Source organism: Enhydra lutris, unplaced genomic scaffold, assembly GCF_002288905.1.
Source record: "Enhydra lutris kenyoni isolate GAN:26980312 unplaced genomic scaffold, ASM228890v2 scaffoldscaffold14, whole genome shotgun sequence".
NCBI lineage: Eukaryota > Metazoa > Chordata > Mammalia > Carnivora > Mustelidae > Enhydra > Enhydra lutris.
In genome coordinates, this window is record NW_019154098.1 from 25,857,992 (window position 1) to 25,881,386 (window position 23,395).

The 23,395-nt window shown below is 38.1% G+C and overlaps 1 protein-coding gene across 2 annotated transcripts in view; it reads left to right on the forward strand.

Moving 5' to 3' along the window:
- Positions 1-2,301: 2,301 nt before the first annotated feature.
- Positions 2,302-23,395, forward strand: part of LOC111146567 (CUB and Sushi multiple domains 3) — a 1,261,269-nt gene continuing 1,240,175 nt past the window's right edge. For both annotated transcript variants that reach the window (XM_022502159.1, XM_022502160.1), the window contains exon 1: positions 2,302-2,479. In XM_022502159.1, coding sequence (XP_022357867.1) covers positions 2,302-2,479 — 178 coding nt within the window. The remainder of the gene's footprint in view (positions 2,480-23,395) is intronic.

Consider the following 23,395-nt stretch of genomic DNA (forward strand, 5'->3'; position numbering starts at 1 on the left):
ATTTTTGTTTTCTTTTAATAAAAAGCATATTCAGTTGAGGTGATTAACCTCTGCACACTTGGTAAGGAGGATTTTGTCAAGTGTCTTAATTAAGTCAAAGGACCTGTTTGCATCTAACTGCTTGTTCAATCCAGCATAGGCAACAGCAGCAGCCACAGACCCTGACATCTTGACTAAAATCTATGCCAGGGCCACTACCAAGGTGCCTCAGCAAGCTAATGACATTTTTCAGCGTTGATCTTCCCAATCATGGTCTAGTCCCAACCCTGCCACCCACTCCCCTTTGAAATCTGCATATTTGGACAATAAAAGAAAGCACTGGTGGGAAGGAACAATATTCTGCCACACTGCCCTTAATGTACCTCCCAGAATTTAATGAGGTCAATTGGGCGTCTACAGCTTCTGCCTCTTGCTAAGTAAGGCTCCTTACCCAGAAGAGAAATCCCTCTCTAGTATACACACGTCTGAACACATGCATACACATGCATATGTACTGCACAAACACATTTGGGAAAACACCCACTTATAAAAAAAAAATCACACCTTCCCGCATCTTCCATAAACACACACTCTTACCCTTCACAACTGCACACACACACACACACACACACACACACATTCCTGGGACACTCACAGACACACACAAAATGCCACGTACCAGGAGAGCTTAGAATCCTTTCTATGCCGGCAGAATGAGCCCACTCAACACGCACCCCTATAGACACTCACAGTGTGCCCACTTTCCGGAGCAGAATTCCCTCCAGATGGAATAACCTTGCTCCCCCTGAGCAGCAGTTTTGAGTTGAGCCCAGGGACAAAAGCTGACCAGGGTGATCTTGGGGTGCATGGGATGGGAGCCATCATTTGTGGGCAATGTGGAGAGACGCAAACTCAAATTGGCCAGTCCTCTTGACCAAGCCCTGCAGATAGATGCTAATCCCCCGATAGCCTTCAGCAAGCAAATGGAGCCCGCAACCGTTGCAATTATCTATTCCGGAACCAGAGCTGCAGCACCACCCGACACCCCCCCCCCCCCCAACCTGGCCCCAAACCACGCTCCTGAGGAGCAGATTTCAGAAAAATCAGATTATCAGTCCGGTGCCGAGTCTAAGGAACCTGCGTTTTGTTAGATCTGGGCGAGGACCAGCCAAAAAAAGATTAAGAAATCGACACACAGGAGCAAAACGCGTTTGTCTCGGGACACAGCTCCCCGACGCCGTGGGATGAAGGAAATAGGATCCTTTATAGATGTGAAAAAGAAGCGAGTGACGGAGCGATGGCCAGTAGATGGCGCAAGAACTCTTCCCTTGTAGGCGTTAACCCTTGAGTGGTGCGTGTGGAGCCGCCGAGTCCAGATGTAGAGATACATACATTTTACGTTTTGAAAGAAACCTTCCATTTACATATCTGGGACTGATTCAGAATTAAGACAGATGAGTCTGTTCTAGATAACTACCACAGATAAAGTAGTTTAACTGCAGCACACAGTAGCCGAAAAGCGGCTGGGGAGGATGAAAGGGCGAACTATTTTGGGCGGGGGGCGGGGGGGAGACTAGCTCCCTCTTCACCTCACCCCTGCCCTGGTCACGGATAAAAATCGGTTTACCGAATCATGGAAACTTGATTACCGGTTTCCGCGTAGGCATTTGAATATGTAAATGCATGGGTGCCAATAAATTCTTCTCTGTGATCTTTTCCGATTAAGTCACAGGATAATAAACGCGAGACGCCTGCCTGAAATATACGGCAACTACAGTAGTAACACATGTCCCGTTATAAGGACGTGGGCATCGACGGAGCCCGATTCGTTACCAGCACGGTTTCCCCAAAAGCAACACAGATCCTCCGATTAAAATATTCCTCCAACATGTTTCTGTATTCACAAACGGCATCGCAAAGCTCACTAACATAATATTTCTCTGGCTGCTTTTACAGGCGGAATTGATCTATAGGGGTGTGGGGGGGGGGGAAATAAACCAAGCCCCTAAATTTCAAATATTGTGGGGAGTTTGTCAGGGAGCGGAGCTGGGCTTCAAGGAGCTCACTAGTGGTTTCTGGTGGTTGCTATAACGAGCTAGAATTGAGGTAGATTTGGGTGGAGGGGGGGAAAAGGCACAGGAAAAGACAGAATCCAGAGTAGCAGAGACTTTGTGCCCCCGTTGGAGAGATGGTTGAGTCCTCGTCAAGGTTGCTGTGGTATCCCAGAAACACCATTCACTCCGAGCTGTGACCGCGCACCAACAACAGCAACAACTCCACTGCGCCGGGCTGGGGAGCAGGAATTAGAAGCTCGCGAATAATATGAAAGGGATCCGCAAAGGGGAAAGCCGAGCAAAGGAATCCAAATCCCGGGAGCCTGGCACGAGAAGATGCGCTAAATGTGGCCGCCTAGACTTCATCCTGATGAAGAAAATGGGGATTAAAAGTGGATTTACGTTTTGGAATCTCGTCTTTTTATTGACGGTGTCTTGTGTGAAAGGTAGGTCTGCTTTCGGGGGTCCCCTCTGCTTGGATGGAGGTGAGCTGACTTGTCGCCGGAAAAAGGCTGGTAGCTTACTTTGCAATTTGCACCGATAAAATAATGATAATCCTGAAGAAGGAGTTGATTCACAGCTCTTTCGCCCCCCACCCCCAGATAGGAAATGCATTTTGCTTGCCAGATTTGGCGTTCAATGCGGTGATTGAGCTTGTGCTCAATAAATATTCTTGCAGTATGCTCAAACGAGTACGTGAGTTGGTTCGTATAGCCTCTAACTAGTGGCTATCCAGGCAGAATTCCTCTGCAAGACTTTACTTGGTGGTGAGGATTACCTTGATTTCTAGTCAAACCAGTGGGGTTTGATGCTTTGGCTAGAATATTTATATTAAAGACACTCGTGTAAATGCTTTTTAACCCTTTCAGGGAGGAAAGTTACTGACATGCAAGGAATGTGCTAATGTTAAATGCTTTAGGACTCAGGGGTCTTCCAAGCATCCCCTCGCTAACAGGAACGTCTGAATGCATATGTGAATTATTACTACGTGGGCTCTTGTGCACTGATAAACTGTAGGGGAGCTTCCCTGGTAGAGGTTTGGTTTAAAATGAGGCTTTACAAGGGTCTGAGATGCCAGGAAGTGTAAGGATCCACCTTTGGGGATGAATGAAGGTAGGAGGAAAGTCATTAGCTGACGACCAAAAAGAAAATCCCCAGCAAGTCTTAGCTTCCAGACAGGTAGAGTGAGCGTCACATGCACAGACAAGGGGAGGGGGTGGGTGGGATGGAAAATGTATTCCTAAGCAAGAAAGCTAGGGACAGTCAGAATCATTGGAAGAAAAGCTGTCCTCGGGGAGAAAAATAGATGCCCAGGTCTGTTCCACAACTTCTCCTGCACCCTGCTGCCCATTAATTGCTGCAAAGACTACTCAGGAGGTGTTTATGACTCATGCCATCATTTTTGAAAAATCACCTCCCCATACTCATGGCAGCTCGAATGGATGCGATGGATGTCGCTTTCAGTGAACCTAGTTTCAAATCCCGGGTGTCTGTGTGTCGGGGGTGGGGGTAGAGGGTGGGTGATGGGGGGGTGTTTTGGCCCAGGCGCGCCAAGGCTGTCAACACAAACTGGACGCTTCTTCCTTTGTAAAGGAGTGCCTCTCTGAACCGCAATCGGGCCGCGTCTCTATGAAACAGTTTATTGTCCAGCTTGCAGCTGGCTGTCCTCCCCCAGAAGGCAGTCCATTTGCACTCAGTGGAAATGATAATTCATGTTTTGGGTGGAGGGAGCTGGAGGGGTTACCTCTCATTCTATTAGGAGCAACGATGGATGACATGTCTCGAATTTTAATTTACATCCCTAAATGCCAAGAAGTCGCCTCTGGTGTCTGTGGCAGCAACTGTCTTGTAATTCCAACCTGCCCCTTAAAGCTTGATTCTCCCTGACCCCCCAGTCTCAGCTCAGTTCTAAGGCAAAACGCCTGTCCTAAGCAGCGTAACTACACTGCCTGGTGCACAAAAAGCGTCTCGGGTGGCTTACAATGGGTTCGTTTTCGCCGCCGGCTCGACTTGCGAGGAGCCTCACATTTCTGCTTAGTCCGCCTGCCACTGGGAGTCGGTGGTTAATGGATGGCCCTGGGGCTGACTGCGAGACGGGCGCTTGGCGTGGGGGAGGCGCCGGGAGCCAGCAACAGCTCCTGGCAGGAAAAATGTTGGGGTGGCTCCTGCTAGAGGATGACCGGGGTTAAGTGCGAGTTTTCATGTGATACCTGTTGAGCCAAAACACATTCGAGGGGCAGATGGGGGGAGGGAGTCTCCAAATCCGGGAGAGCACGCCAACCTGACAAACATAGAACCGCGTTGCCTGCAATTACAGCCCGGCTGCCCGCACCTACCGTATTTTCTGAATAAGACCCGCCGCTGAAAAGAAGGGCGCGTTAATTTGGTTTAGATGGCACCAGGAACGGAACTCCTCTCCTCCACGCACAGCTCCTGGACTTTGGACTGAGACCATTGGTCTCCACTGAGTATATTCCAGTCTGAGGGACACTGAGAAGAAAGAGTGTGTCACACTCTGCTTTGGTCCCGTTCAAAATCAATTTTTTACGGATCTTAAAAAACATTTTAATGGTAATAAGGTTGTTCTTTGTCACTTACTGCCACTCGGAAGGTTTCTTCTATATTTTACAACCTGGAACGCTGTCCTCAAATTCTGAGACGCAAACTTACCTGGGCTATGTGCTTTAGACCTGTTCCCTATCGGTGGGTGGTGCCAGCCTTAACAGTTGTTTATTCTCCTTTTCCCTCTTCTTATTTTACTTTCTCCGTCTCAAGGCTTTCCTAAAGCCCTGATCGCTGAAAAGGCTTAAATGGTGTTTCCCCTAATGTCTATACCCGCTTTTGTTTTCCACACTGTTTCTTCTGGACTCTCTGGCCCAAAGCAAAGCTCAGAATGGGGAGCCGTTTTCAGAGCTTTGCACGTCCTAATCTGGGTTAGCAGGAGCGTTCGCGAAGTCTGCGGTGCGCCGTTTGCCACGTAAACAGCTCAGGCCACAAGAATTCCACCTTCTGCCCATACTTTCCATCCCTTCACCATCTCACCTCTGCCTACGGCAACTACGACAAAGAGGCTCCGTGGGAGGAAACGCCACAGAGTAGAAGACAAAGTGGCCTTCAGTAGTAGGCCCGAACTGCTGAGATGACGGCCAACCTTATCTGGCCGTTTTATCTCCACTGTCAGCATCTCAAAAGGTGGCGGACAGAGGACTTCAAATCCGGGTGGGGAGCTGCTTAGACCTGATGCAAGCTAGCCGGTTTTAAGCTATCTCTCTCTCTCACACACACACACACACACACACACGCACGCACGCACGCACACACTCTCTCCCCCCAACACGCGCACTCGCGCGCGCGCTCCCCAGCGCAGGCAGGCAAGCAGGCAGAGGGTTTTGAAATGCAGCCTGCAGCTGCAGCGTGTCTGTGGAGGTTTCACTCACAGAGAAACTGTGAATCTCCAAGTCGTGCTTAAAAGTCCCGCCTACGTAAACAGACACTCGGGGGTACTTTCCCACGCTCCATCTCGGGAGATCGCACAGTCAGCGCGGGAGGTACGATGCAAAAGGTACAGGAACCTTGCGCAGGTACAGAACGCACTGCCCTCGGTCGACAGGTGGGAGCCTGTGTGCAGCCTTCCACGTCCTGCATCCGGGAGTGTTTTCCCGGGCTCCCGCAGGACCCCGGACTTCGAGAAGGATCCACGTTTCTGCGTGCTCTGGGATTCGAAGGAGATATTACTCCTGCCACAGAGCTCTTCTGGAAGAGTGGGTTTCACACCCTCTTCCTCAGCTAAAAAGGGTCGCGGGTGACCCTGCGGGAGGAGAGCTGGAAGCGAACTCTGGAGCATCTTCTGCGGTTACCAGAATGGGCCGCGCCGGGAGGTCTCAGACCCCCGCGTGTCGCGTCTTCAGGGACCGACACCCTCACTCCTCGCCCTCAGGCGACGGTCTCACCTGACAGAAAATATCTGTCCTCTTTGAGGGAGGTTTTCCAAAGGGAATGCAGTAAGTTAAAGTCTTCACAAAACAGTAATAACAACAAACCACAAAACAAAACCCGCTTCCCCTTCATCGCCACCGTCAAAACCCTTCCCTTGAGGTTTGCACGTTTGAGATACCTGCCGGGCGACAACATTTTGTGTTCGAGGCAGGGGTCCCGCTGCAGGTTGGACAGGTCTCCTCCGTCTCTTTCCCTTGCGAATACTTCTTAATTTCCTCTAGAAGGCCAGACTCCATGAAATTTCAAAGAAACACCCGAGGCTGAAAACTGAGCCCTGACTTGGCCTTGCCACGTGTGTGTATTGCTGGGAGGAGGAGATCTACATGGCCTGACACCGAGGGGCCTTCGGGAAGCCTTGGGAGTGCACGTGTGTGTCCCTGTGGGTGTCCGGGGCTGAAACGCGTGGCAGGTAAACAGCACGTTTATGTCCCCCGGGCTCTAGATGGTCGGTGGTGCCATGGACACTGCTGCCGCGCTATCCTGTGGGGGCGCCGGGAAAACTCCGGTCCCCCAAGCTGACCGCAGCGCTGCCCTCACTCAAACAACCTCTCCTGTGGTGGGCATTCAGGGAGTTCGAAAACCTCACTGGGGAACAAGTAATTGGGACTGCTGTCCCTATACGACCCCTCCATTCCCACCCTAGCTCCGTCGCTGGGGAAAAGGAGAAGCAGGAGGCAGTCCCAGGGTTCTAGCGCCACGAGGGCTTAGTTGGAGCCGAGGGAAAGGGCAGAAGAAATGAAACAGCGTGGGGTCATCCCAGTCACCGTGTGGTCCCCTACCAGCGCCGCTGGAGTGGCCTGCTCAGGGTTGAAAGCCGGGCACGCACACGGATTGCAGCACATTGCAGAACAGTAATGAAGCAGGACGACCGTAGAAAGAAAGATCTACTCAGGCGTCAGGCGGGTTCCCTTCTCCCTGAGCACGTCGCCTTTGGGGAGACTTTGCACCACGGAGTTGCTAAGCCAACCCAATTTACCGCCCGAAAAGGCTCGAACAGCTCCCAGAATTCTGAGCTGAACTTCCCCTGGACAGTTACCTTGTCGAGATTGTTCTGAAATGTCATTTTGCAGCACCGTGTTTTCTCGAATCTTCTGGTGTTGGGGGATTGGGCGGGGGGTGGCGGGGAAGGCTGCATCAAGCCTGCGTAGGAAGAATGTGTGAGCAGAAATAATTAAGGAGAAGGGTTCAACCCCTTGAAAACCTGATGCCAGTTCCTTTGAGATCCTTCAAGGAGAAAAGGCATAAAATTACTGTAGGAGCATAGACTAAGTTGCAGTAGTTGTTATTACTCTTCATGATATTAATTAGCCTTACTTTGTGGGATGGCTGAATAGATTTTGGGTATTTATGTCTTTTTCTTGAACACAATTTGGTATCTAAGGAAATTCTGAAATAAAGCAATAGCAAATGGCATCTATACATGATTCTATATATAGTAAAACTATCACAAGTGAGCTCTGAAAAATAGGCAGGAGAGGTAGAACAGTTAATGTCTTTGTACCCATGTGGGAACCCTCTAATGCTAATACACTTGTCTAACATCTCAAATACAAATAACTGAAAGGGACTAAACTCAGCTTCACTTGTTTCCAAATATCCTCCTCCTTGTGTACCAAAAGATCATCTTTTTCTCCTTAACATCAGGGTCTCCAGAAAGAGCTGCAGTGTTTTGTCCAGTTTGGGAAACTACTATGAAGCACCAAACAATGTATCTACTAAGGAACCGGTTACTTTAAGCAACATGACTACTTGGGAAAATATGCCTTTTTGTACTTCAAAGTCCAATGTTTGAAAGATTAGAAGTAAAATGTTTGCAAATTAAAGAGATTAGAAAAAATGTATGAGATACAAAAAAAAAGTGTCACCTATAAATAAAACTTATGGCTATTTTATCTATCTATCTATAAATAGATAGATAGATGCATTAAAACATAGCTTCCAGGGGCACCTGGGTGGCTCAGTGGGTTAAACCCTCTGCCTTCCGCTCAGGTCAAGATCTCAGGGTCCTGGGATCAAGCCCTGCATCGTGCTCTCTGCTCAGCGGGGAGCCTGCTTCCTCCTCTCCCTCTGCCTGCTTCTCTGCCTACTTGTGATCTCTGTCTGTCAAATAAATAAATAAAATCTTAAAAAAAAAAAAAACATAGCTTCCCTTTTTACCTCTTTTGTCCATTCCCTTTATTCACAGGGCAAAGGGGTGTGTAGTTGAGGGATACAGTGGCAATTCTGATTTGGCTTTTGGATGAGGTCTGTTAAGAATGTTAGAACAGATGTTATTGTTAACAAATTCATCTTTTCTCTCTTAAAGTGAGCAGGTGGGTGATTCATGGTATTTTCCAAAGAGATCAATCTCCAGGTCTACAAGATTTTCTTAGATTTAGGCCCCTTATAAGGCTCTCATTCTCATCAGGAATATCATGTTTACAAATGTCACAGAAAAATCAATTTGTCAAATACCTTCCAGTAGTCAAAGTTTCAGTATTGACGGCCATCCTTTCGTCTCTCAAGCCTCCAATCCTGTAGCCATCAAATGCATTCCATGCCATCAGGCCCTTTGTTACGCTTGGTGCTGGGTAAAAGTTCCCAAGGATTCATATTTTCTATATAGTCATGGCTCTTGGCCACAACCCCATCTGAAATCTCCTCCAGAAAGTCTGCATTTACAATCTTCACACACATCACACACCTTGTACCTGGATAGTAAGAATATCAGTGGTAATCATGTTGTCTTAGATATCACAACATTATTCTATTGGCTATGCTTGCTCTGCAGTGATTTTCAAAGTGTTCCTGAACAAAAAGCATCAACATTCTCTGGGAATTGGTTAAGAATATGAACTCCCAGGTGCCAGCCCTGGGCTTACTTGAGACAGATGCCTTGTCAGTTGGGCAGAGACATTAGTGTTTTTAACATGTCACCCAGGTATTCCTGATGTGGTCTAAAGTTTGAGAACCACTACAGCAAAGAGCAAGAGTTCTGGAGCTACTGAGACCTGAAGTCAAATGATTTTGCCAGCAGTTATCCTTGTACCAGCAGCCCAACTTTCCTAAACTCCAGTTTTAGTCTCTATTAAAAAAGAGAGAGAGAGAGAAAGAGAGAGAGAGATAGTAGAATATCAGTAGACCTATAGGGAAAGGGAGATTATGCACTTACCATAAACAGTGCCTGGTAGCTACCATCAGTATTATTCAAATACATTTCCATGTGCAAAGCCAGTGTAAATGCCCACATACTTCATCCCTAACTTGTAGCCCTAACTTGTCCATAGCAGTAAATAAAAAATGTAGCATCTTCTCACTAGCTGTTATCATAAAAGTTAATATTTTAAGTACCACATATCAATTAGTACTATGTAAGAACATTAGCAATTACATGCTTCATGGTAATTTTTTTTTCATGGTAATTTTTTAAAAAATTGTTAACCACTTGTTTTGTAGAAGACAGAAACAATTATGGAATGAAAATATTTTCTGAGGCTGATTTAATATGTAACATCAAATAGTCTTGTCTTCAATAAAGTCTATACAGGTCTTACAAGTCGATAAAAATAAAATCAGTGTATTGAATTTTTTTATGTCTCAAAGAACTTTAAGGAATAGTATTTAAAATCAAAGTCTTATTTATTTCTTCTTACAATCTGGACACAATTTCTTATTTAAAAGCTTTTTAATCTAGAAAATCTGTTCTGAATTTATTTTCTTCGTGTTTTTCTTCTGTTTAGCCATATTAACAGAATTAGCAGCCCCTTTCATCTGCATTTACAACTGCACATTTCTCTCACATGATCTATATAAGGCAATGGTGTCATTCAAAACTCTACCATAAAAAGTATAGCACATTCTATAAATATTACTGCTGTAAGAACAATTGATAATGTTAGAGATTATCTTCAATTTTAGTGGTATGTGAAATATTTTAAAATTCTCTTTAAGATATAGGAATAAAATTTCTAAAACAATGAATATTACTACATTTGATGGGTTTAAATGTTCAGAAAGTGATTGATATGTATAAAAAGTGATGAGTGATTCTCTTAAGAACTGAGTTTGTAATGTTCAAAATCATAAAGTCCTTCTTCCTTGCTTTGTTTTACATTAGCATATTCTAAAAGGAACATTTATGCTTACATAGTTTTAAATGATGAGGAAAATTTTTAAAACTATGACAAGTTTTAAAATATAGTTGGATACCACTTTGAAAGGGATTTTATAAATGGAAACAGACTTTGCAGAAATGGATTTATTAAATCTCAAGAAACATTGGAAAATCTAGGACTACCTTCTACCTTCTAGTTTTCCATTAATAAGTCCATCAGGTTGACTCTAGAATGTTCAGAAGTGTTTCCTATAGAAACATGATATAGGACATTATTATGTCCTATAAAGTTTGGGGAAATAGTATTGGGGTAGAATTCTTTGTTTTGACTTTTTTTTTTTTTTTTTTTTTTACTGTAGATGTCTCTGTGCTAAGCCCTTTCTAAGAAGTGTAGAGTTACATCTTTTACAGTGGTTCTCTCCCTCATTTTTCTGCTTTGATTTCTAGCAAGCAACCTGTGAGATGGCTGTTATCTCCTACATACAGTTTGTCATCTCCATTTACAAACATTTCCTGAGGCCAGAGAAGTACAATGACTTTCCATGATCATAAGGTTAACAAGTTAGTAAAATCTGAAATGATAATAGATTCAGAAGCTCACAGACTTATTAAAAGTTAAAACTGTAAGGGACTAAGTTCCTAATCAAGATTCTTCAGTTTTAAGAGAAAAAACTGAGACCTTGAGAATTTATTTTAAAAGAAAGACTGAAATTAATATTCAGTGTATGTGTATATATACATATATATATATAGTCTCATGGTTACAGGAAACATAAATTCTGTTTTATAATCTTCAACTTTTTTGCTCAAGTTGCCTGACATTATTCCTATGATCCTGTATGATAGATGTGGAAGATATTTTTAGTCTTATGAGCAATAATAAGTGAAGTAAATGTACAGTAATGCATATGTATGTCACTATAAGATATAAAACTTTTCAGTGCATTAAGTATTAAAAAAATGGAACCAAAATTTATAACCTTAGATCCTAACCCAATACTCTTGAATAAAATGTAAAATTTATAAATGCAGATGAAATTATGAACTTCACAAATACAATAATATTTGCATATAAAATGGTTTACCAGTTTTATAATAAACCTTGGCAAATAAATTTTTTCCATATTCCACCTTAATTGCCCATTTAGTTCTATAGATTGTGAATGATGGAAAAGTTCTTATAACTAGTCTCATGTCTAGGGAATGTGAATTAGATTTATTTGTCAGGACAAACGAGTGTGCTTTAAAAACATCACATACAAGCTTCATCCACACCATCTACTTCATTCCATAACTGCATCCTAACTACATAGTGATGTACAGAAGAGATAAGACAGAGAAATGAAGTTTCTTGCCAAGATTTAAAGTGTGCAAAACAGTCTTCAAATTCCCTGTCTAGTACATGTTTCTCTTTATTGGGAACCTTTATGAGCTTCTTTATTTAGTCGTGATTGGTTTATGGGAATAAACCTCCTTGAGAGGAGAGACCACTATGCCTAACCCCAAATTATGACCAGACCCAAAACAGTACTTCCTGAAGTAATCATGTAAGGAGACACAGATACAGAAATGTGATAGCAGTAAATTTAAATTAGAAACAACATTAAATTTAAAGAGTAACCTAAAAATTAAATCCAGGCATTGAAATAGACGCAAGAAAAGAGTGCTCTTACACATCTACTAAACTATCCTTAAGTATCAAAAAAAATAGTGTTACTTTTTCTTGTGAAGGTGATAAAATCTATTTTCATATGTAACAAAGCACTGTGTCCTTTCTGAATTTTTTACTCTCCCAGTATAAACTAACATTTTTCTTACTTGCATTATTAAAATTTCATCTGTGAGTATAAATTTAGAGATGTCATTTTAACCTACATTTTTAGTTTTAAAGTTCAGGTATCTAAAAATGCCTTCATATGGATTATTCATAGCATATACTTATTATGTTGGATACTTTTTTAGTGGGACATCCTTATTTTAAATAATTTTATATCTTACAACAACTAGAATGTAGATTTTTCCAAAGTTGACAAAAGCCAGGGATAAAGGTACACCTAAAATCTGTCTTCTAATCTATTTCCTACAGTTATGCATTCCAGAATTTTATTTAATGTTGTCAATTTACTATTAGCCAAATTCTCCACTTCAAAATTGAGTCCGTTATAATAATTGACTTTATTGAAATTTTAAATTACAAATTAACATTTTGTTTTCTTGATTTTGGTAATGGGAATGGGAAGTAAATTGATAAATCAATTCCTTTTCTTAAGCTTGTTCACATTTCCATTAACTACTTGTTTTTCATTCATAGCTACCTAATAAATTTGTCAGCTCTGTTTTATTGTTTATATTATTGTAATTTCTCAAATATCTATTTTAGTTTTCTACAAGGACATAACTTTTATTTTTTGTTTGTTTCTTCACACTATGAGGATTGTTTGACTTGAAAGAAATCTGAAAATAATGTTAATTTCATTTTCTCTTACAATACCACATAATGGGTACCTGAGGTTTACCAACTGAGTCAATAATTTTAAAATATAATTTTAAGCTGAATTTTGAGTGTGTTACTATAGAAAAGAGAATAGGATTCTAATCTGTTGTTAGTCTACTAAATCATAATAACAATGTTAAACTATTTTAACGTCAGGCAATTTGTAATTTTTAGAAATGATTTTGTTTTTAATGTATAAACTATTTTTTTCATATATAGGAATGACTTTTACATCTGTTATTGGGGGCATAATTTGAATTTCCCCATTACCAAAAGGTAATGAATTTATGGTGATCTATCTGCATGTTCTACTGTGAAGCTCTGTGTTACTAAAAGCTGCATTTGTAAGATAATGGATCAAAGTTAGGAGAACAGCAGAAAAAATACAAGGAAATCTCCTGAATATGAAACATGCTACCTTGGATTTATTGGCTCCATGTTCTAACTGACTGAGCTGTGTAGTCAAGGCAAAATATTTACTCAGTGTTCACATATATGGAGAAACTCTGAGTTAAGGGTTTTTGGCTGATGTCTAAATCAAAACAGCTGAACTGATTCAAATGTTTTGGGTAAACAAATTTGCATCCATGCTGCTAATTTGTATGCCAACTTTTAGCTTCATAGTTTCTTAGATGATGGAGATGATAAACCCTCTTAAACGAAGTCTGCAATAGAAATGTTGACAGGCCTAAGATCACCTGTATTGAGCTCATGTCCAATGGTCTTTTCATGGCTTTTAAAGAAAAATTTTATCAATAAATCCAACTAGTACTTGATTGCTCTTTCATCTGTTAAATCTTTTTAAAGAAGGTCAAAGAGAAACTCTTAAAATCAATTTTCTAGCAAAATGCCAGGAAATCTTTAATATCTCCGTTAACTTGACAGTATTCATTAATATATTAATAGATGAAAATCAGAAATGACATTCTGAACTTAATTTTTAAATACTACCAATGTGTAAGTACTTAGAAATTAACCATTTTTCAATAATTTGAAGATTACTACTTATTTTTACCTCTCGTTGCATAGGTTATTGAATCTCCGTATTTTAGAAAAACTATATTATGGTTATATAACTCCTTCCAAAGCAGAATTCTCAAAGGCCTCAAAAGAAATTGGAAGGTGTTAGACCTTAAGTTATGTGTTGTGCTATTTCATGTAAATATTACCTTAATTGTTTCCATAATTTTCTTTGGGCTAAAGTTTGATTTGGTTTAGTAAGTTTTTTGTTGGAACAGTATTATTTTGAATTAAATAGTATGGTTTTGACATAGTCTAAGTTAGCAGTTGTGAAAGACTGTGGTCAGTAGATGGTATTTCCACAAAAATAATTGGTAGCTTATTTATCAGTTCTGGGACTCATTAACACTTTCCTTCACCCATCAATCATTTATTGAGGGCCAATATGTGTCAATATGTTTAGTAGATAAAGATGAAGATCTAGTCACTACCCTAAAACAAGGCAGTCTTTATTTTGAAGTAGATTTCCTGTGAATATAATAGCAAAGCAATCTGCTTATTGTGAAATTGTTTAGTTCTTCAATGGGATTCTCTTATCATAAAATATCAAGGTAGCTTACACCACCTTTATTTCTATATCCTATATTTTAAATCTTTATCCTAGCACAGGTAGGTATTAACAATCTATAGACATTGAAACTTTCCAATGCAATATATCTTTTTGTGATCTAACACAATTTTCTCTTGCAAATTGCAATTAAAAATGTTTATTGACTCCTATCTCTTCAGCCAACTGATATTAGCTAGTTTATTCAGTATTAATAAAGAGCTTACATGTATTTCTACAACAGTGTTTGTAGAGATATTTTGTGATCAGCAAATCGTGCTTCTTACCTATTTTTCCCTCACATCAGCTCCTGCCTCAGAAGTCACCTGCTTGCTAATGCTTTCAAATTTAAATTCAGTTCTCTACCCCTTCATTTATTGATTCACGAAAAAAGCCTTGAGCCAAGGTCAACACATGCAAAGGAAAAACAAACAACTAAATATAAATAGAACAGATTCTGTCATAGTTTTCTATTTCTTATTTTTTGTCTTTATCAAAGACCTACATAAGTAGATTGTGTTTTGTTTTGCTTTGTCTTTAATTCGTGATTAAAAAGAGCAATAGATGGGCACCCGGGTGGCTCAGTGGGTTAAGCTTCTGCCTTAGGCTCAGGTCATGATCCCAGGATGGAATCCTGGAATGGAGCCTTGCATGAGGCTCTCTGCTCAGCAGGCAGCCTGCTTCCTCCTCTCTCTCTCTCTCTCTCTCTCTGCCTGCCTCTCTGCCTACTTGTGATCTCTGTCAAATAAATAAATAAAATCTTAAAAGAAAGAACAACAGAAGGATGTATGAATAGCTATAGGAAGAAATACTGGCATTGGGACAAAGCCAATTTTACTATACAGGAGTTAAGTAGGTGTTTACAAGGTTAGAAAATTCTCTAAATTTGATCTTGTGTTCTACATTTTTCTCATTCTCGCATTCGAAATTCGATGAGTCATGTTATTTTAATGTTTGCACAAGCATCCCGCTTTATGACTGTCATCTCTGTATCCTTTTTTATATTCCATAAAGCTCACTTCTGATTGAATGCTAAGAAACAGGATTTAATGTTTATTAGTACAACACATATTAAGGAGTTTTCCTGTTTCTACGCTTCAAGATCTTGACTTTTAAGGAAAGATCAAAACCAAACATTTTCGTTATCTATGCAAACTGCTATCTTCAGTGCTTGGATTACTCCTGTGAAAAAAGTAAATCTAGAAAGTTGAGATAAAGGAGCTTTGGGTAACATGAACTGTTCTACTTAACTTGGTACAACTAAAAGAAGGAATAATGCAAACCACATTGAATTTCTAACACTTCCCACAACACATAGCATTAGCTCCATTTATTGAAATCCCATACTAAGGCATGGGAGTTAATTTGCTGGATATGCTGATCTGGTTCTATCAACATCTCAAAACCTACATCTAAGCTCCTTTCTTTCTTTGATATAACAAAGAAAGCAGTCCTTTTACATTTCACAAAGCTGTATTATACAAAGGACCTGCACTGCCTTTCTACTCATTTTGTTTTTCCTTCTTAAGTTCCAACTCTCTTTTATCTTTCAAAGTATTAGTGATCATTTACATATAACAACTGTATCCTAACATGGGCTGTTTGTTTAGAATGCAATGGGGAGGCTTTCTGGTTGGCCTGTTTATTGTCCATACACAAGAAAAATCTGAGAAAAGCCATCTATTAGATGTATAGCCAGCCTTCATGGAAACTATGAAATGGGGTACAATTGGTTGAGGTTAGAGTTTGGAACAAGTATCTTTGCTAATTCAGCTAGTTCTGAAAAGGGTATTTCATTAAAAGAGACAACCATTACCCATGCTTCAAGTACTTTCTAAATCCTAAATTACATGCCATCAATGAAATTTTGTTAAAAGTGAGTAAACACAGGGTAAAATAAGAAGTATGTGCATTTTTTAATTATAGCAGCTTTAAGCACAAATGTTCACAATTTATGAATTCTGTCTCCTGTATTTCCATTTCAATTTTTATAATATTTCATTTTATATGTGAAAATGCTTCCCTCTACATGGAAATCACTAGGCACTTATATTTCTTCTGATTCTTCATTTCTTTTCTCATCTTCATAGCAGGAAAAGAAACTGATGTTCCTTGTCCACTACTGTGAACTATGGGTGCCTCTCATTTAAGCATTTCTACTTGGAGAGATTGATAGACTTAACTTCTTATTAAATTTGAGGAAACAACTTAGGAAGAGAAAATTAGCTAATGTGGAGAAATTGGGGTCAAACGCTGTGTGTTCAACTCAAAACCATTGCTCTTTTCATCACACCAAACAGGATTTTATCAATTTTGAGGATTAAAAAAAAAAAAATCAGAGATTGAGATGAATTCTGAATTCTTTCACATGGATAAGGTTATTTCTTTTCTGGAGTGAGTATTTCTGAACATAGAACAGTTTATTTTACATGCTTCAAGATGAAGGGAAGGCAGCAGAAACAGGAGAAGTCAGGGGTAACAATTTAGAAAGGTCAGACTAGTTATGATGCCAGAGGGACAGGGTTTATGTTAGTGTTTGGACATGCTTTGTTGAGTCCTTTATTAAGTTATAGTTTACTGTTACAATGAAAAAAAAAATGGGAATTGTGAAGAAAACTTGGGTGCTATGTTATCATAGTTAGGTATTGTATTTAATGCTGCCTGAAACTGTTTTTGTTTGTTTTTCTTTTGACATATTAACATAGAAAGGAGCCTTAACTGTAATGTGAAATAAGGTCTCATTTCACATTTACTTATATTCTTCTTTATTTTCAATAACCTAGGCCTCATGGAAAACTTTCTGTGAATTTATTTCTTAGAAATGTAAAATAAATAAATCATGTTTCCTTAAATCATGGCTGTTATTGTGTAAAAAGGAATACTTCAAAAAATCTTAAATTACCCACCACAAAATCTCCATACCTAACTCAGTACCTTATAAATAGAGTAAGCACTCAATAAACATTTAGAGACTTGAATTGGATTATAGTTAATTGAATTCATTAATTTGGTTTAGGTCCAACCTGTACACAGAAAAATCAATCTATATTGCCCAAATCTTTCAGTTGTTATACACTCCAATGTTTCTGTTAACGGTGCCTACTGATATCTAGGAAATAAGATGATTTATGAAAAAAATTATATAGCTATTCAGTATGTAAAAACATGAATCACCTCTATTACTTTCACTTTTGAATATGTAATCCAGTATCTTTCACTCAAATGATCTGCATTAAAGTCCCTTACTTCAAAATATCACTACCTTTGTTAGCATTACACTAAGAATCCAAGGAATTACCCAGCCCTGATAAATTATCTTTGCTATCAGAAATAATCGCTCATTGTGCAGTCCTTTCACGACATATTTTCAAGTAGTGCTCAATACATGAATTTGGAAACATTTACTATTATTCTCATCTCTAATCTGATAGAGTAGAAGGTAGATTCTAATACCAGCTACATCCTTACTGGCCAGGTGACCTTAAGTGCCTTATTTCCTTTAGGCTCAATTTCCTTCTCTCTCCCATTCTCTGTAGATTTCATGTCATCTCAATACCAAATGGACTGGTATGAAAAAGCACTCTATGAAGTATACATTGCCACAAATGATGATATTGCAACAGCAATGACATAAATGAATAAATGAATGACAAGCTGTGGTTTTGTATATATATGACCGTATATGTAGAATAGATTTTGATAAGTCTCTTTTAATAAGGGAAATTCTATTTTACCTCCTTATTACAATCCAATATTTATTGGAATATTGTAAATATTGTAAATATTACAATCCAATATTTATCAAGATAGCTCCAAATATCTAGCATATGCAATAGCTATGGTGCTAATGTATTTCTTTATAATTCTCAAAATGGGTGCTCCTGGTCAAATTCTTCAAGAAAGTATATCCCCTATTGGAAAGTCCAAATATACCAACAATGAAGTTCTAATTAAAATTATTGCCATTCTTCTTTGACCATTGAGGTATTTCTGACTCCTGTTTGATTTCTTGATTTTGTTCCTGAAACAAGTCTAAATCTGATAATAAACTGTGGAGACTGGCCATAATGCCCAGAGAAAACTCAGTCTTCTATGATCTTAGACTTTTTAGTGGTTCAGAAATCTGAGCAGCTTATGGAGGGATACATGATTCTGAAGAAAATATAATTCAATCAATTTATGCTTAAGTGTATAACAGAATTTTTTTTTAACGGACAGAATTTAATATTCTTCATTCACCATAAGTGACCAGAGTTTGGTACTCAGGAGTTTTTTGTTTTATTGCTATTAGTTCTGTGTGTGTGTTTATTTTGTTTTCTTACACTGTATCTGCTGTTTCTGCAGTGGATTTAAAAAAAAAATTTTTTTTTGGGTCTTAAACAAAACAAGCCTGCTCCCCAGTTTAAAATATATCCCTACTTTTTCAACTTGTTGAAATGGAAACTCTCTCCTCTTCAGATACATTTCTCTGGGTGCTATTTAGTTGAAATTGAATTCTTCTTTCCTCATATCAACCTTAAATTTCAGAATTATAGTTCCTACCACAATCTGCCTTGTATTCAGTGATTTTTTTAAAAGATTTTATTTGACACAAAGAAAGAGATCACAAGCAGGCAAAGAGGCAGGCAGAGAGGGGGAAGCAGGCTCCCTGCTGAGCAGAGAGCCCAATGCAGGGCTCAATCTCAGGACCCCTAGAGACCATGACCAGAGCCAAAGGCAGAGGCTTAACCCTCTGAGCCACCCAGGTGCCCCTGTATTCAATGATTTATGCATATCCTATCTCCCTCATGTAACAGAGAAATATGAGAGGTCAATGTCCCTGTACTTGGCAATTTTACATCTCCAAGGAATTTTGCACAGTGCTCCAGAGACAGAAATGTAATAGATGTTTGTTGCTTTAAGTAATACTGAAACATAACAGAAAATGGACTGACCTATCATTTTCTGACATTCGTAATATTATTTTGTATGTATTTCTTCTATTACTAATTAATGCATTGATACTACCTTTTTTTTTTCCTGCCTCCTGTAATCTTTTGTTATAATATATTGGTTTTTAGTTCTCCCATGTGTTTTCTAATTTGCCACTTGATTTAATTTTGGGCCATTTAACTTGTCTTTTGTTAAAGTTTTAATGTTTGCTTGTCTTATTTACCTGTTTTAGAATTTGAAATTTCTCTTGAAGCATTACATATATTTCTAAAAATGTATAGGCATATTTGTTTCAGGTTTCCTACTTTTATAAAAGAAAAAAATGAGAGAGCCTATCAGTTGTGTTGTAACTATTTCTCTTAGACATTTACACTTCTTCAAGGTGTGTTAACTCATTCATAAACTCCTATCTTTATGATCTTCTATTTTTCTTTGAGGTATGAAACAAAGATAGTGTTTAAGACATCTTTGAAGTTGTTTCTGAAACATGGTCTATGCAACTTCTTTCCGTCTCTGTTGATACTATCTTTCAGATCATAAGAAAGACAATTTCTTCCAACTATGACTTCTTCATTGTTTTTATTTTCTCCTATGTTTCCATTCTATTATATTTGAATTTTAGAAGTTGCTGCAAATATTTAAAATCCCTTCAATTTTGAAAACTTTGTACCTCTATGTTACTTTTTAACTCACCAAATTTTTCCTTTCTTTGGTTGTTGCAATTTTTACTTTACAAGCTTTCTTCATCAATTTTAAACATTTAAATGCTTTTTAAAAAATATTTCACTTTTGGATCTTCTCTTTATTGAGCATGAGATATTTTTGAGGAATATAAATCGCATGACATGCTTTGCTTTGAGAGAAACTGTTGGCTATTACTTTATTACGCTATCCCCTTAAAGTTGCTTCACAAATAATTCTTTGTATTTTCTTTTCATCTTTAGAAGTCAATTATATTATTATAATCATCAAAGCTGCTTATAATTCCATAATGTTTTTATATTAACATGTTAAGGCTACATTTCTAGAGTTTATCACTAAAAATAAACCCTATTGTCTCCTTGACAGTAGGTATATAGTAAGCTTCAATTTTGCCTATTTGGGACTTTATGCCAGTTTACGACTCTTGCTTTTCTCTTAATTTAAAAAGTAATAAAGAGGAAATTAATTCAGATAGCATATTGTTAAGTCAGGTTTTTTTTTAACCTAACTCATTTTGCTATAAAAAAAATATCTTTAATAAAGCTAATGAGACCACTACCTGAAAAATGGTTTATAATATGCCAATGACATAGTTGAAAAATGTTTAGATATTCAGTTGGGGGTTTTGCATTTAACTTGTTCTGTTTTAACTTACTTCTTAGTTAACTAAGAAGGAAACAGAAAGTCATGAAAGTGGCATATTCCAGGAACTTGTTCTGTTCTTGCTGCTTCAAAAGCACAGGGGATGTTAGGATGCTAAAACCAGTCTTCAGTGCTTGGGCATGTAACAGGTGAGTGATTATTTGCAAGGCTGACAGAGTTTATAGAAATGGAATTATAGTAGTTTGCCACAGCATGAATGAATCTGACAATTTTTTTGTTTTAGAGATGCAATAATTCCCAATGCCAAGTTTTCCACTTTAAAAATTTATTAGATTGTATAGGACTACCTAGTGAAAACTGCTGTTACATTGTAATGTTATTGGCAAGCAGGATAAAATAGCTGTAAAAAAATATGACATGTAGGTAGCAAAATTCTGCACACTTTTGTGGCACAACCACCACTCCCAACTGGAGAGAACATTTCATGTAGTAGGCTTTCCACTGTATTTTTTATTCCATTTTTAAAATTTGATCATTTTTATCCAGTGAAAATTAATTGTGGCAAGATTTATTTAAAACCTGAAAACTGAAATATTATGATAATTTAATTTAGGTATCACATTCAATGTTCCAGTATAACAAAAACTGTGTAAGATATGGTAAAAAAAAAATACAGTATTTGAATGTATTCTATATATTTATGTACTAGTTTTCTGTATCTTGCGAAATGTGATAGAAACTTACACTTGCTAGGGGCACCTGGGTGGCTCAGTTGGTTAAGCATCCGCCTTCAGCTCAGTCATGCTCCCAGGGTCCTGGGATTGAGTCCTGCTCCTGGGATCCAGTCCTGTGTTGGGCTCCCTGCTCACCAGGGAGCCTGCTTCTCCCTCTCCTCCCTACTCATGCTCTGTTTGTCGCTATTTCTTTCTCAAATAAATAAATAAAATCTTAAAAAAAAAAAAAAAAGAAAGACTTGATTTGACACAAAAGCCCATCAGTTTCACAACTAATTCTGTCCAAAATAAGTAAATTCACTAACTTTGTGTCATGTCAGCTTTATTAACATCAAAATCGGAAGTGTATATTATGTGTATGGAAAGCAATTCTGATATATCAACCATATTGTTCACATTTTTCTAATACTGCCTTCAGAAAATTTACTTATTACTTTTACTAGTGATAGAAATATTATACATGCTGATTCATGTTAAAATATGTAAAATATTATTATTGCATTATATGATAAAATGTTTATTTTTAACATAAATAGTGTCTATCTAGCAAGTTAGCATTTCCTTTTATTGAAGCTTAAAATTTAGCTCATGCATATTCACTATGATATGAGTGAGGAATCATAAATCATATTGTTGACTTTAGTCTTTGATATTGAATATTTGGCAAGAATCCTTTTGTTTCAAGGGGATCTTAAATTGGAAGTAATAGGATGGTAAATATTTGTAAAATTCATTCACATTCACATTCACAAGTCACAATGTCAACAGGCATTGGCAAAAACACAGGTTTTTTACTTCATTGTCTTCTCTTTCTTTCAACAGCTTCACAAACTGGGGATGACTCATGGGAGATATATATATTATATCTTTTTTATTTTTTTTTTATTTTTAACAACTGTAACCATGATGCTTTGGAATGATGCATTGTTTCTTGCTTTTCAATTCTAAAAAATCCTGATATTTGATATATCATATATGAAGCAATCCATCTGTCATGATAGCAACTAATTAAAAAAAAAAGAAATGAATTAAGTCATATCTAGCTGAAATGTTGACAGATGTAAATTTCTTAAAATATCTATGTTATGAGTTAGATTCTTCAGGCTGTAAATTGACATTTCTTCATAAATTTGGAAGTCCTTTGAACAAAGCATGCCAGAGTATTTACTTGAGCAGTGGTTTCATATTGTATGACCCATCTAAAGAAAAGAAGATTACTTCTGACTTTATATCTGACTTTGTATCCAGTTGAAATTCGGCATAAAAATTCTTATGTTCTACATGCAATTGCTTCCTTAATTGAAGATCTTTCACTTTTTTGTACGTTATTACTTTAAGTCTTTCCTTCATGATTTTCTAACAAAGTTGTTACAACTAAAATAATAATGTATTTTATCATCTCTACACCTAAAATTGGTTTTCTGTTTGTGTGCAAATATCAGAGTCATTCTATTCCCAGAAAAAATTAAAAGCTTACATCTTGTTGAAATTATCTTTAAAAATTTTGTTGAACATTTAATTCTCATTTCAAGTGACTAGCATTTTCAATTCTTCATTGACTGTGCTACTACAGATTTTAAATACCTAGACTTTTTTTTAATGCTACAGATAAGAATAATTTGCAGTAGTCAGAATAAAATAATGGAAGATTTTCTATCACAGTAGACTTTAAAGTCAGTGTGTTTTTAAAAATCTTTTATATAGGGACGCCTGGGTGGCTCAGTTGGTTAGGCAGCTGCCTTCGGCTCAGGTCATGATCCCGGGGTCCTGGGATTGAGTCCTGCATCGGACTCGTTGCTCGGCGGGGAGCCTCTGCTTCTGCCTGACACTCTGTCTGCCTGTGCTCCCACGTGCTCTCTCTCTCTCTCTCTCTAACAAATAAATAAAATCTTTAAAAAAAATCTTTTATGTAGAATGCTATCAATTTCTGTAAGGTATAGTGTTAAGTGAAATAATTTAAAAATAGGATCTAATAAGAATAGAATTTAGATTCTGTTCATCCTAAAGAAGTGATCAAAATATTGTATATCTTTCCAAAGCAATATTTGAAGTTGTGTTTTTAAATCATTGGTCTTGCTAAGTAATGGAAAGTTATTTCAATACTATCAGGATATAACTTAAAAAAAAACTAAGGTCAACCAAATATCCATTTTGCAATTAAACCAAAATTTGCCACAATTGAACATAGTTTCAAGGTACATAGGATCATTTATACTAAGTGGCTAATTTATCATGTCCCGT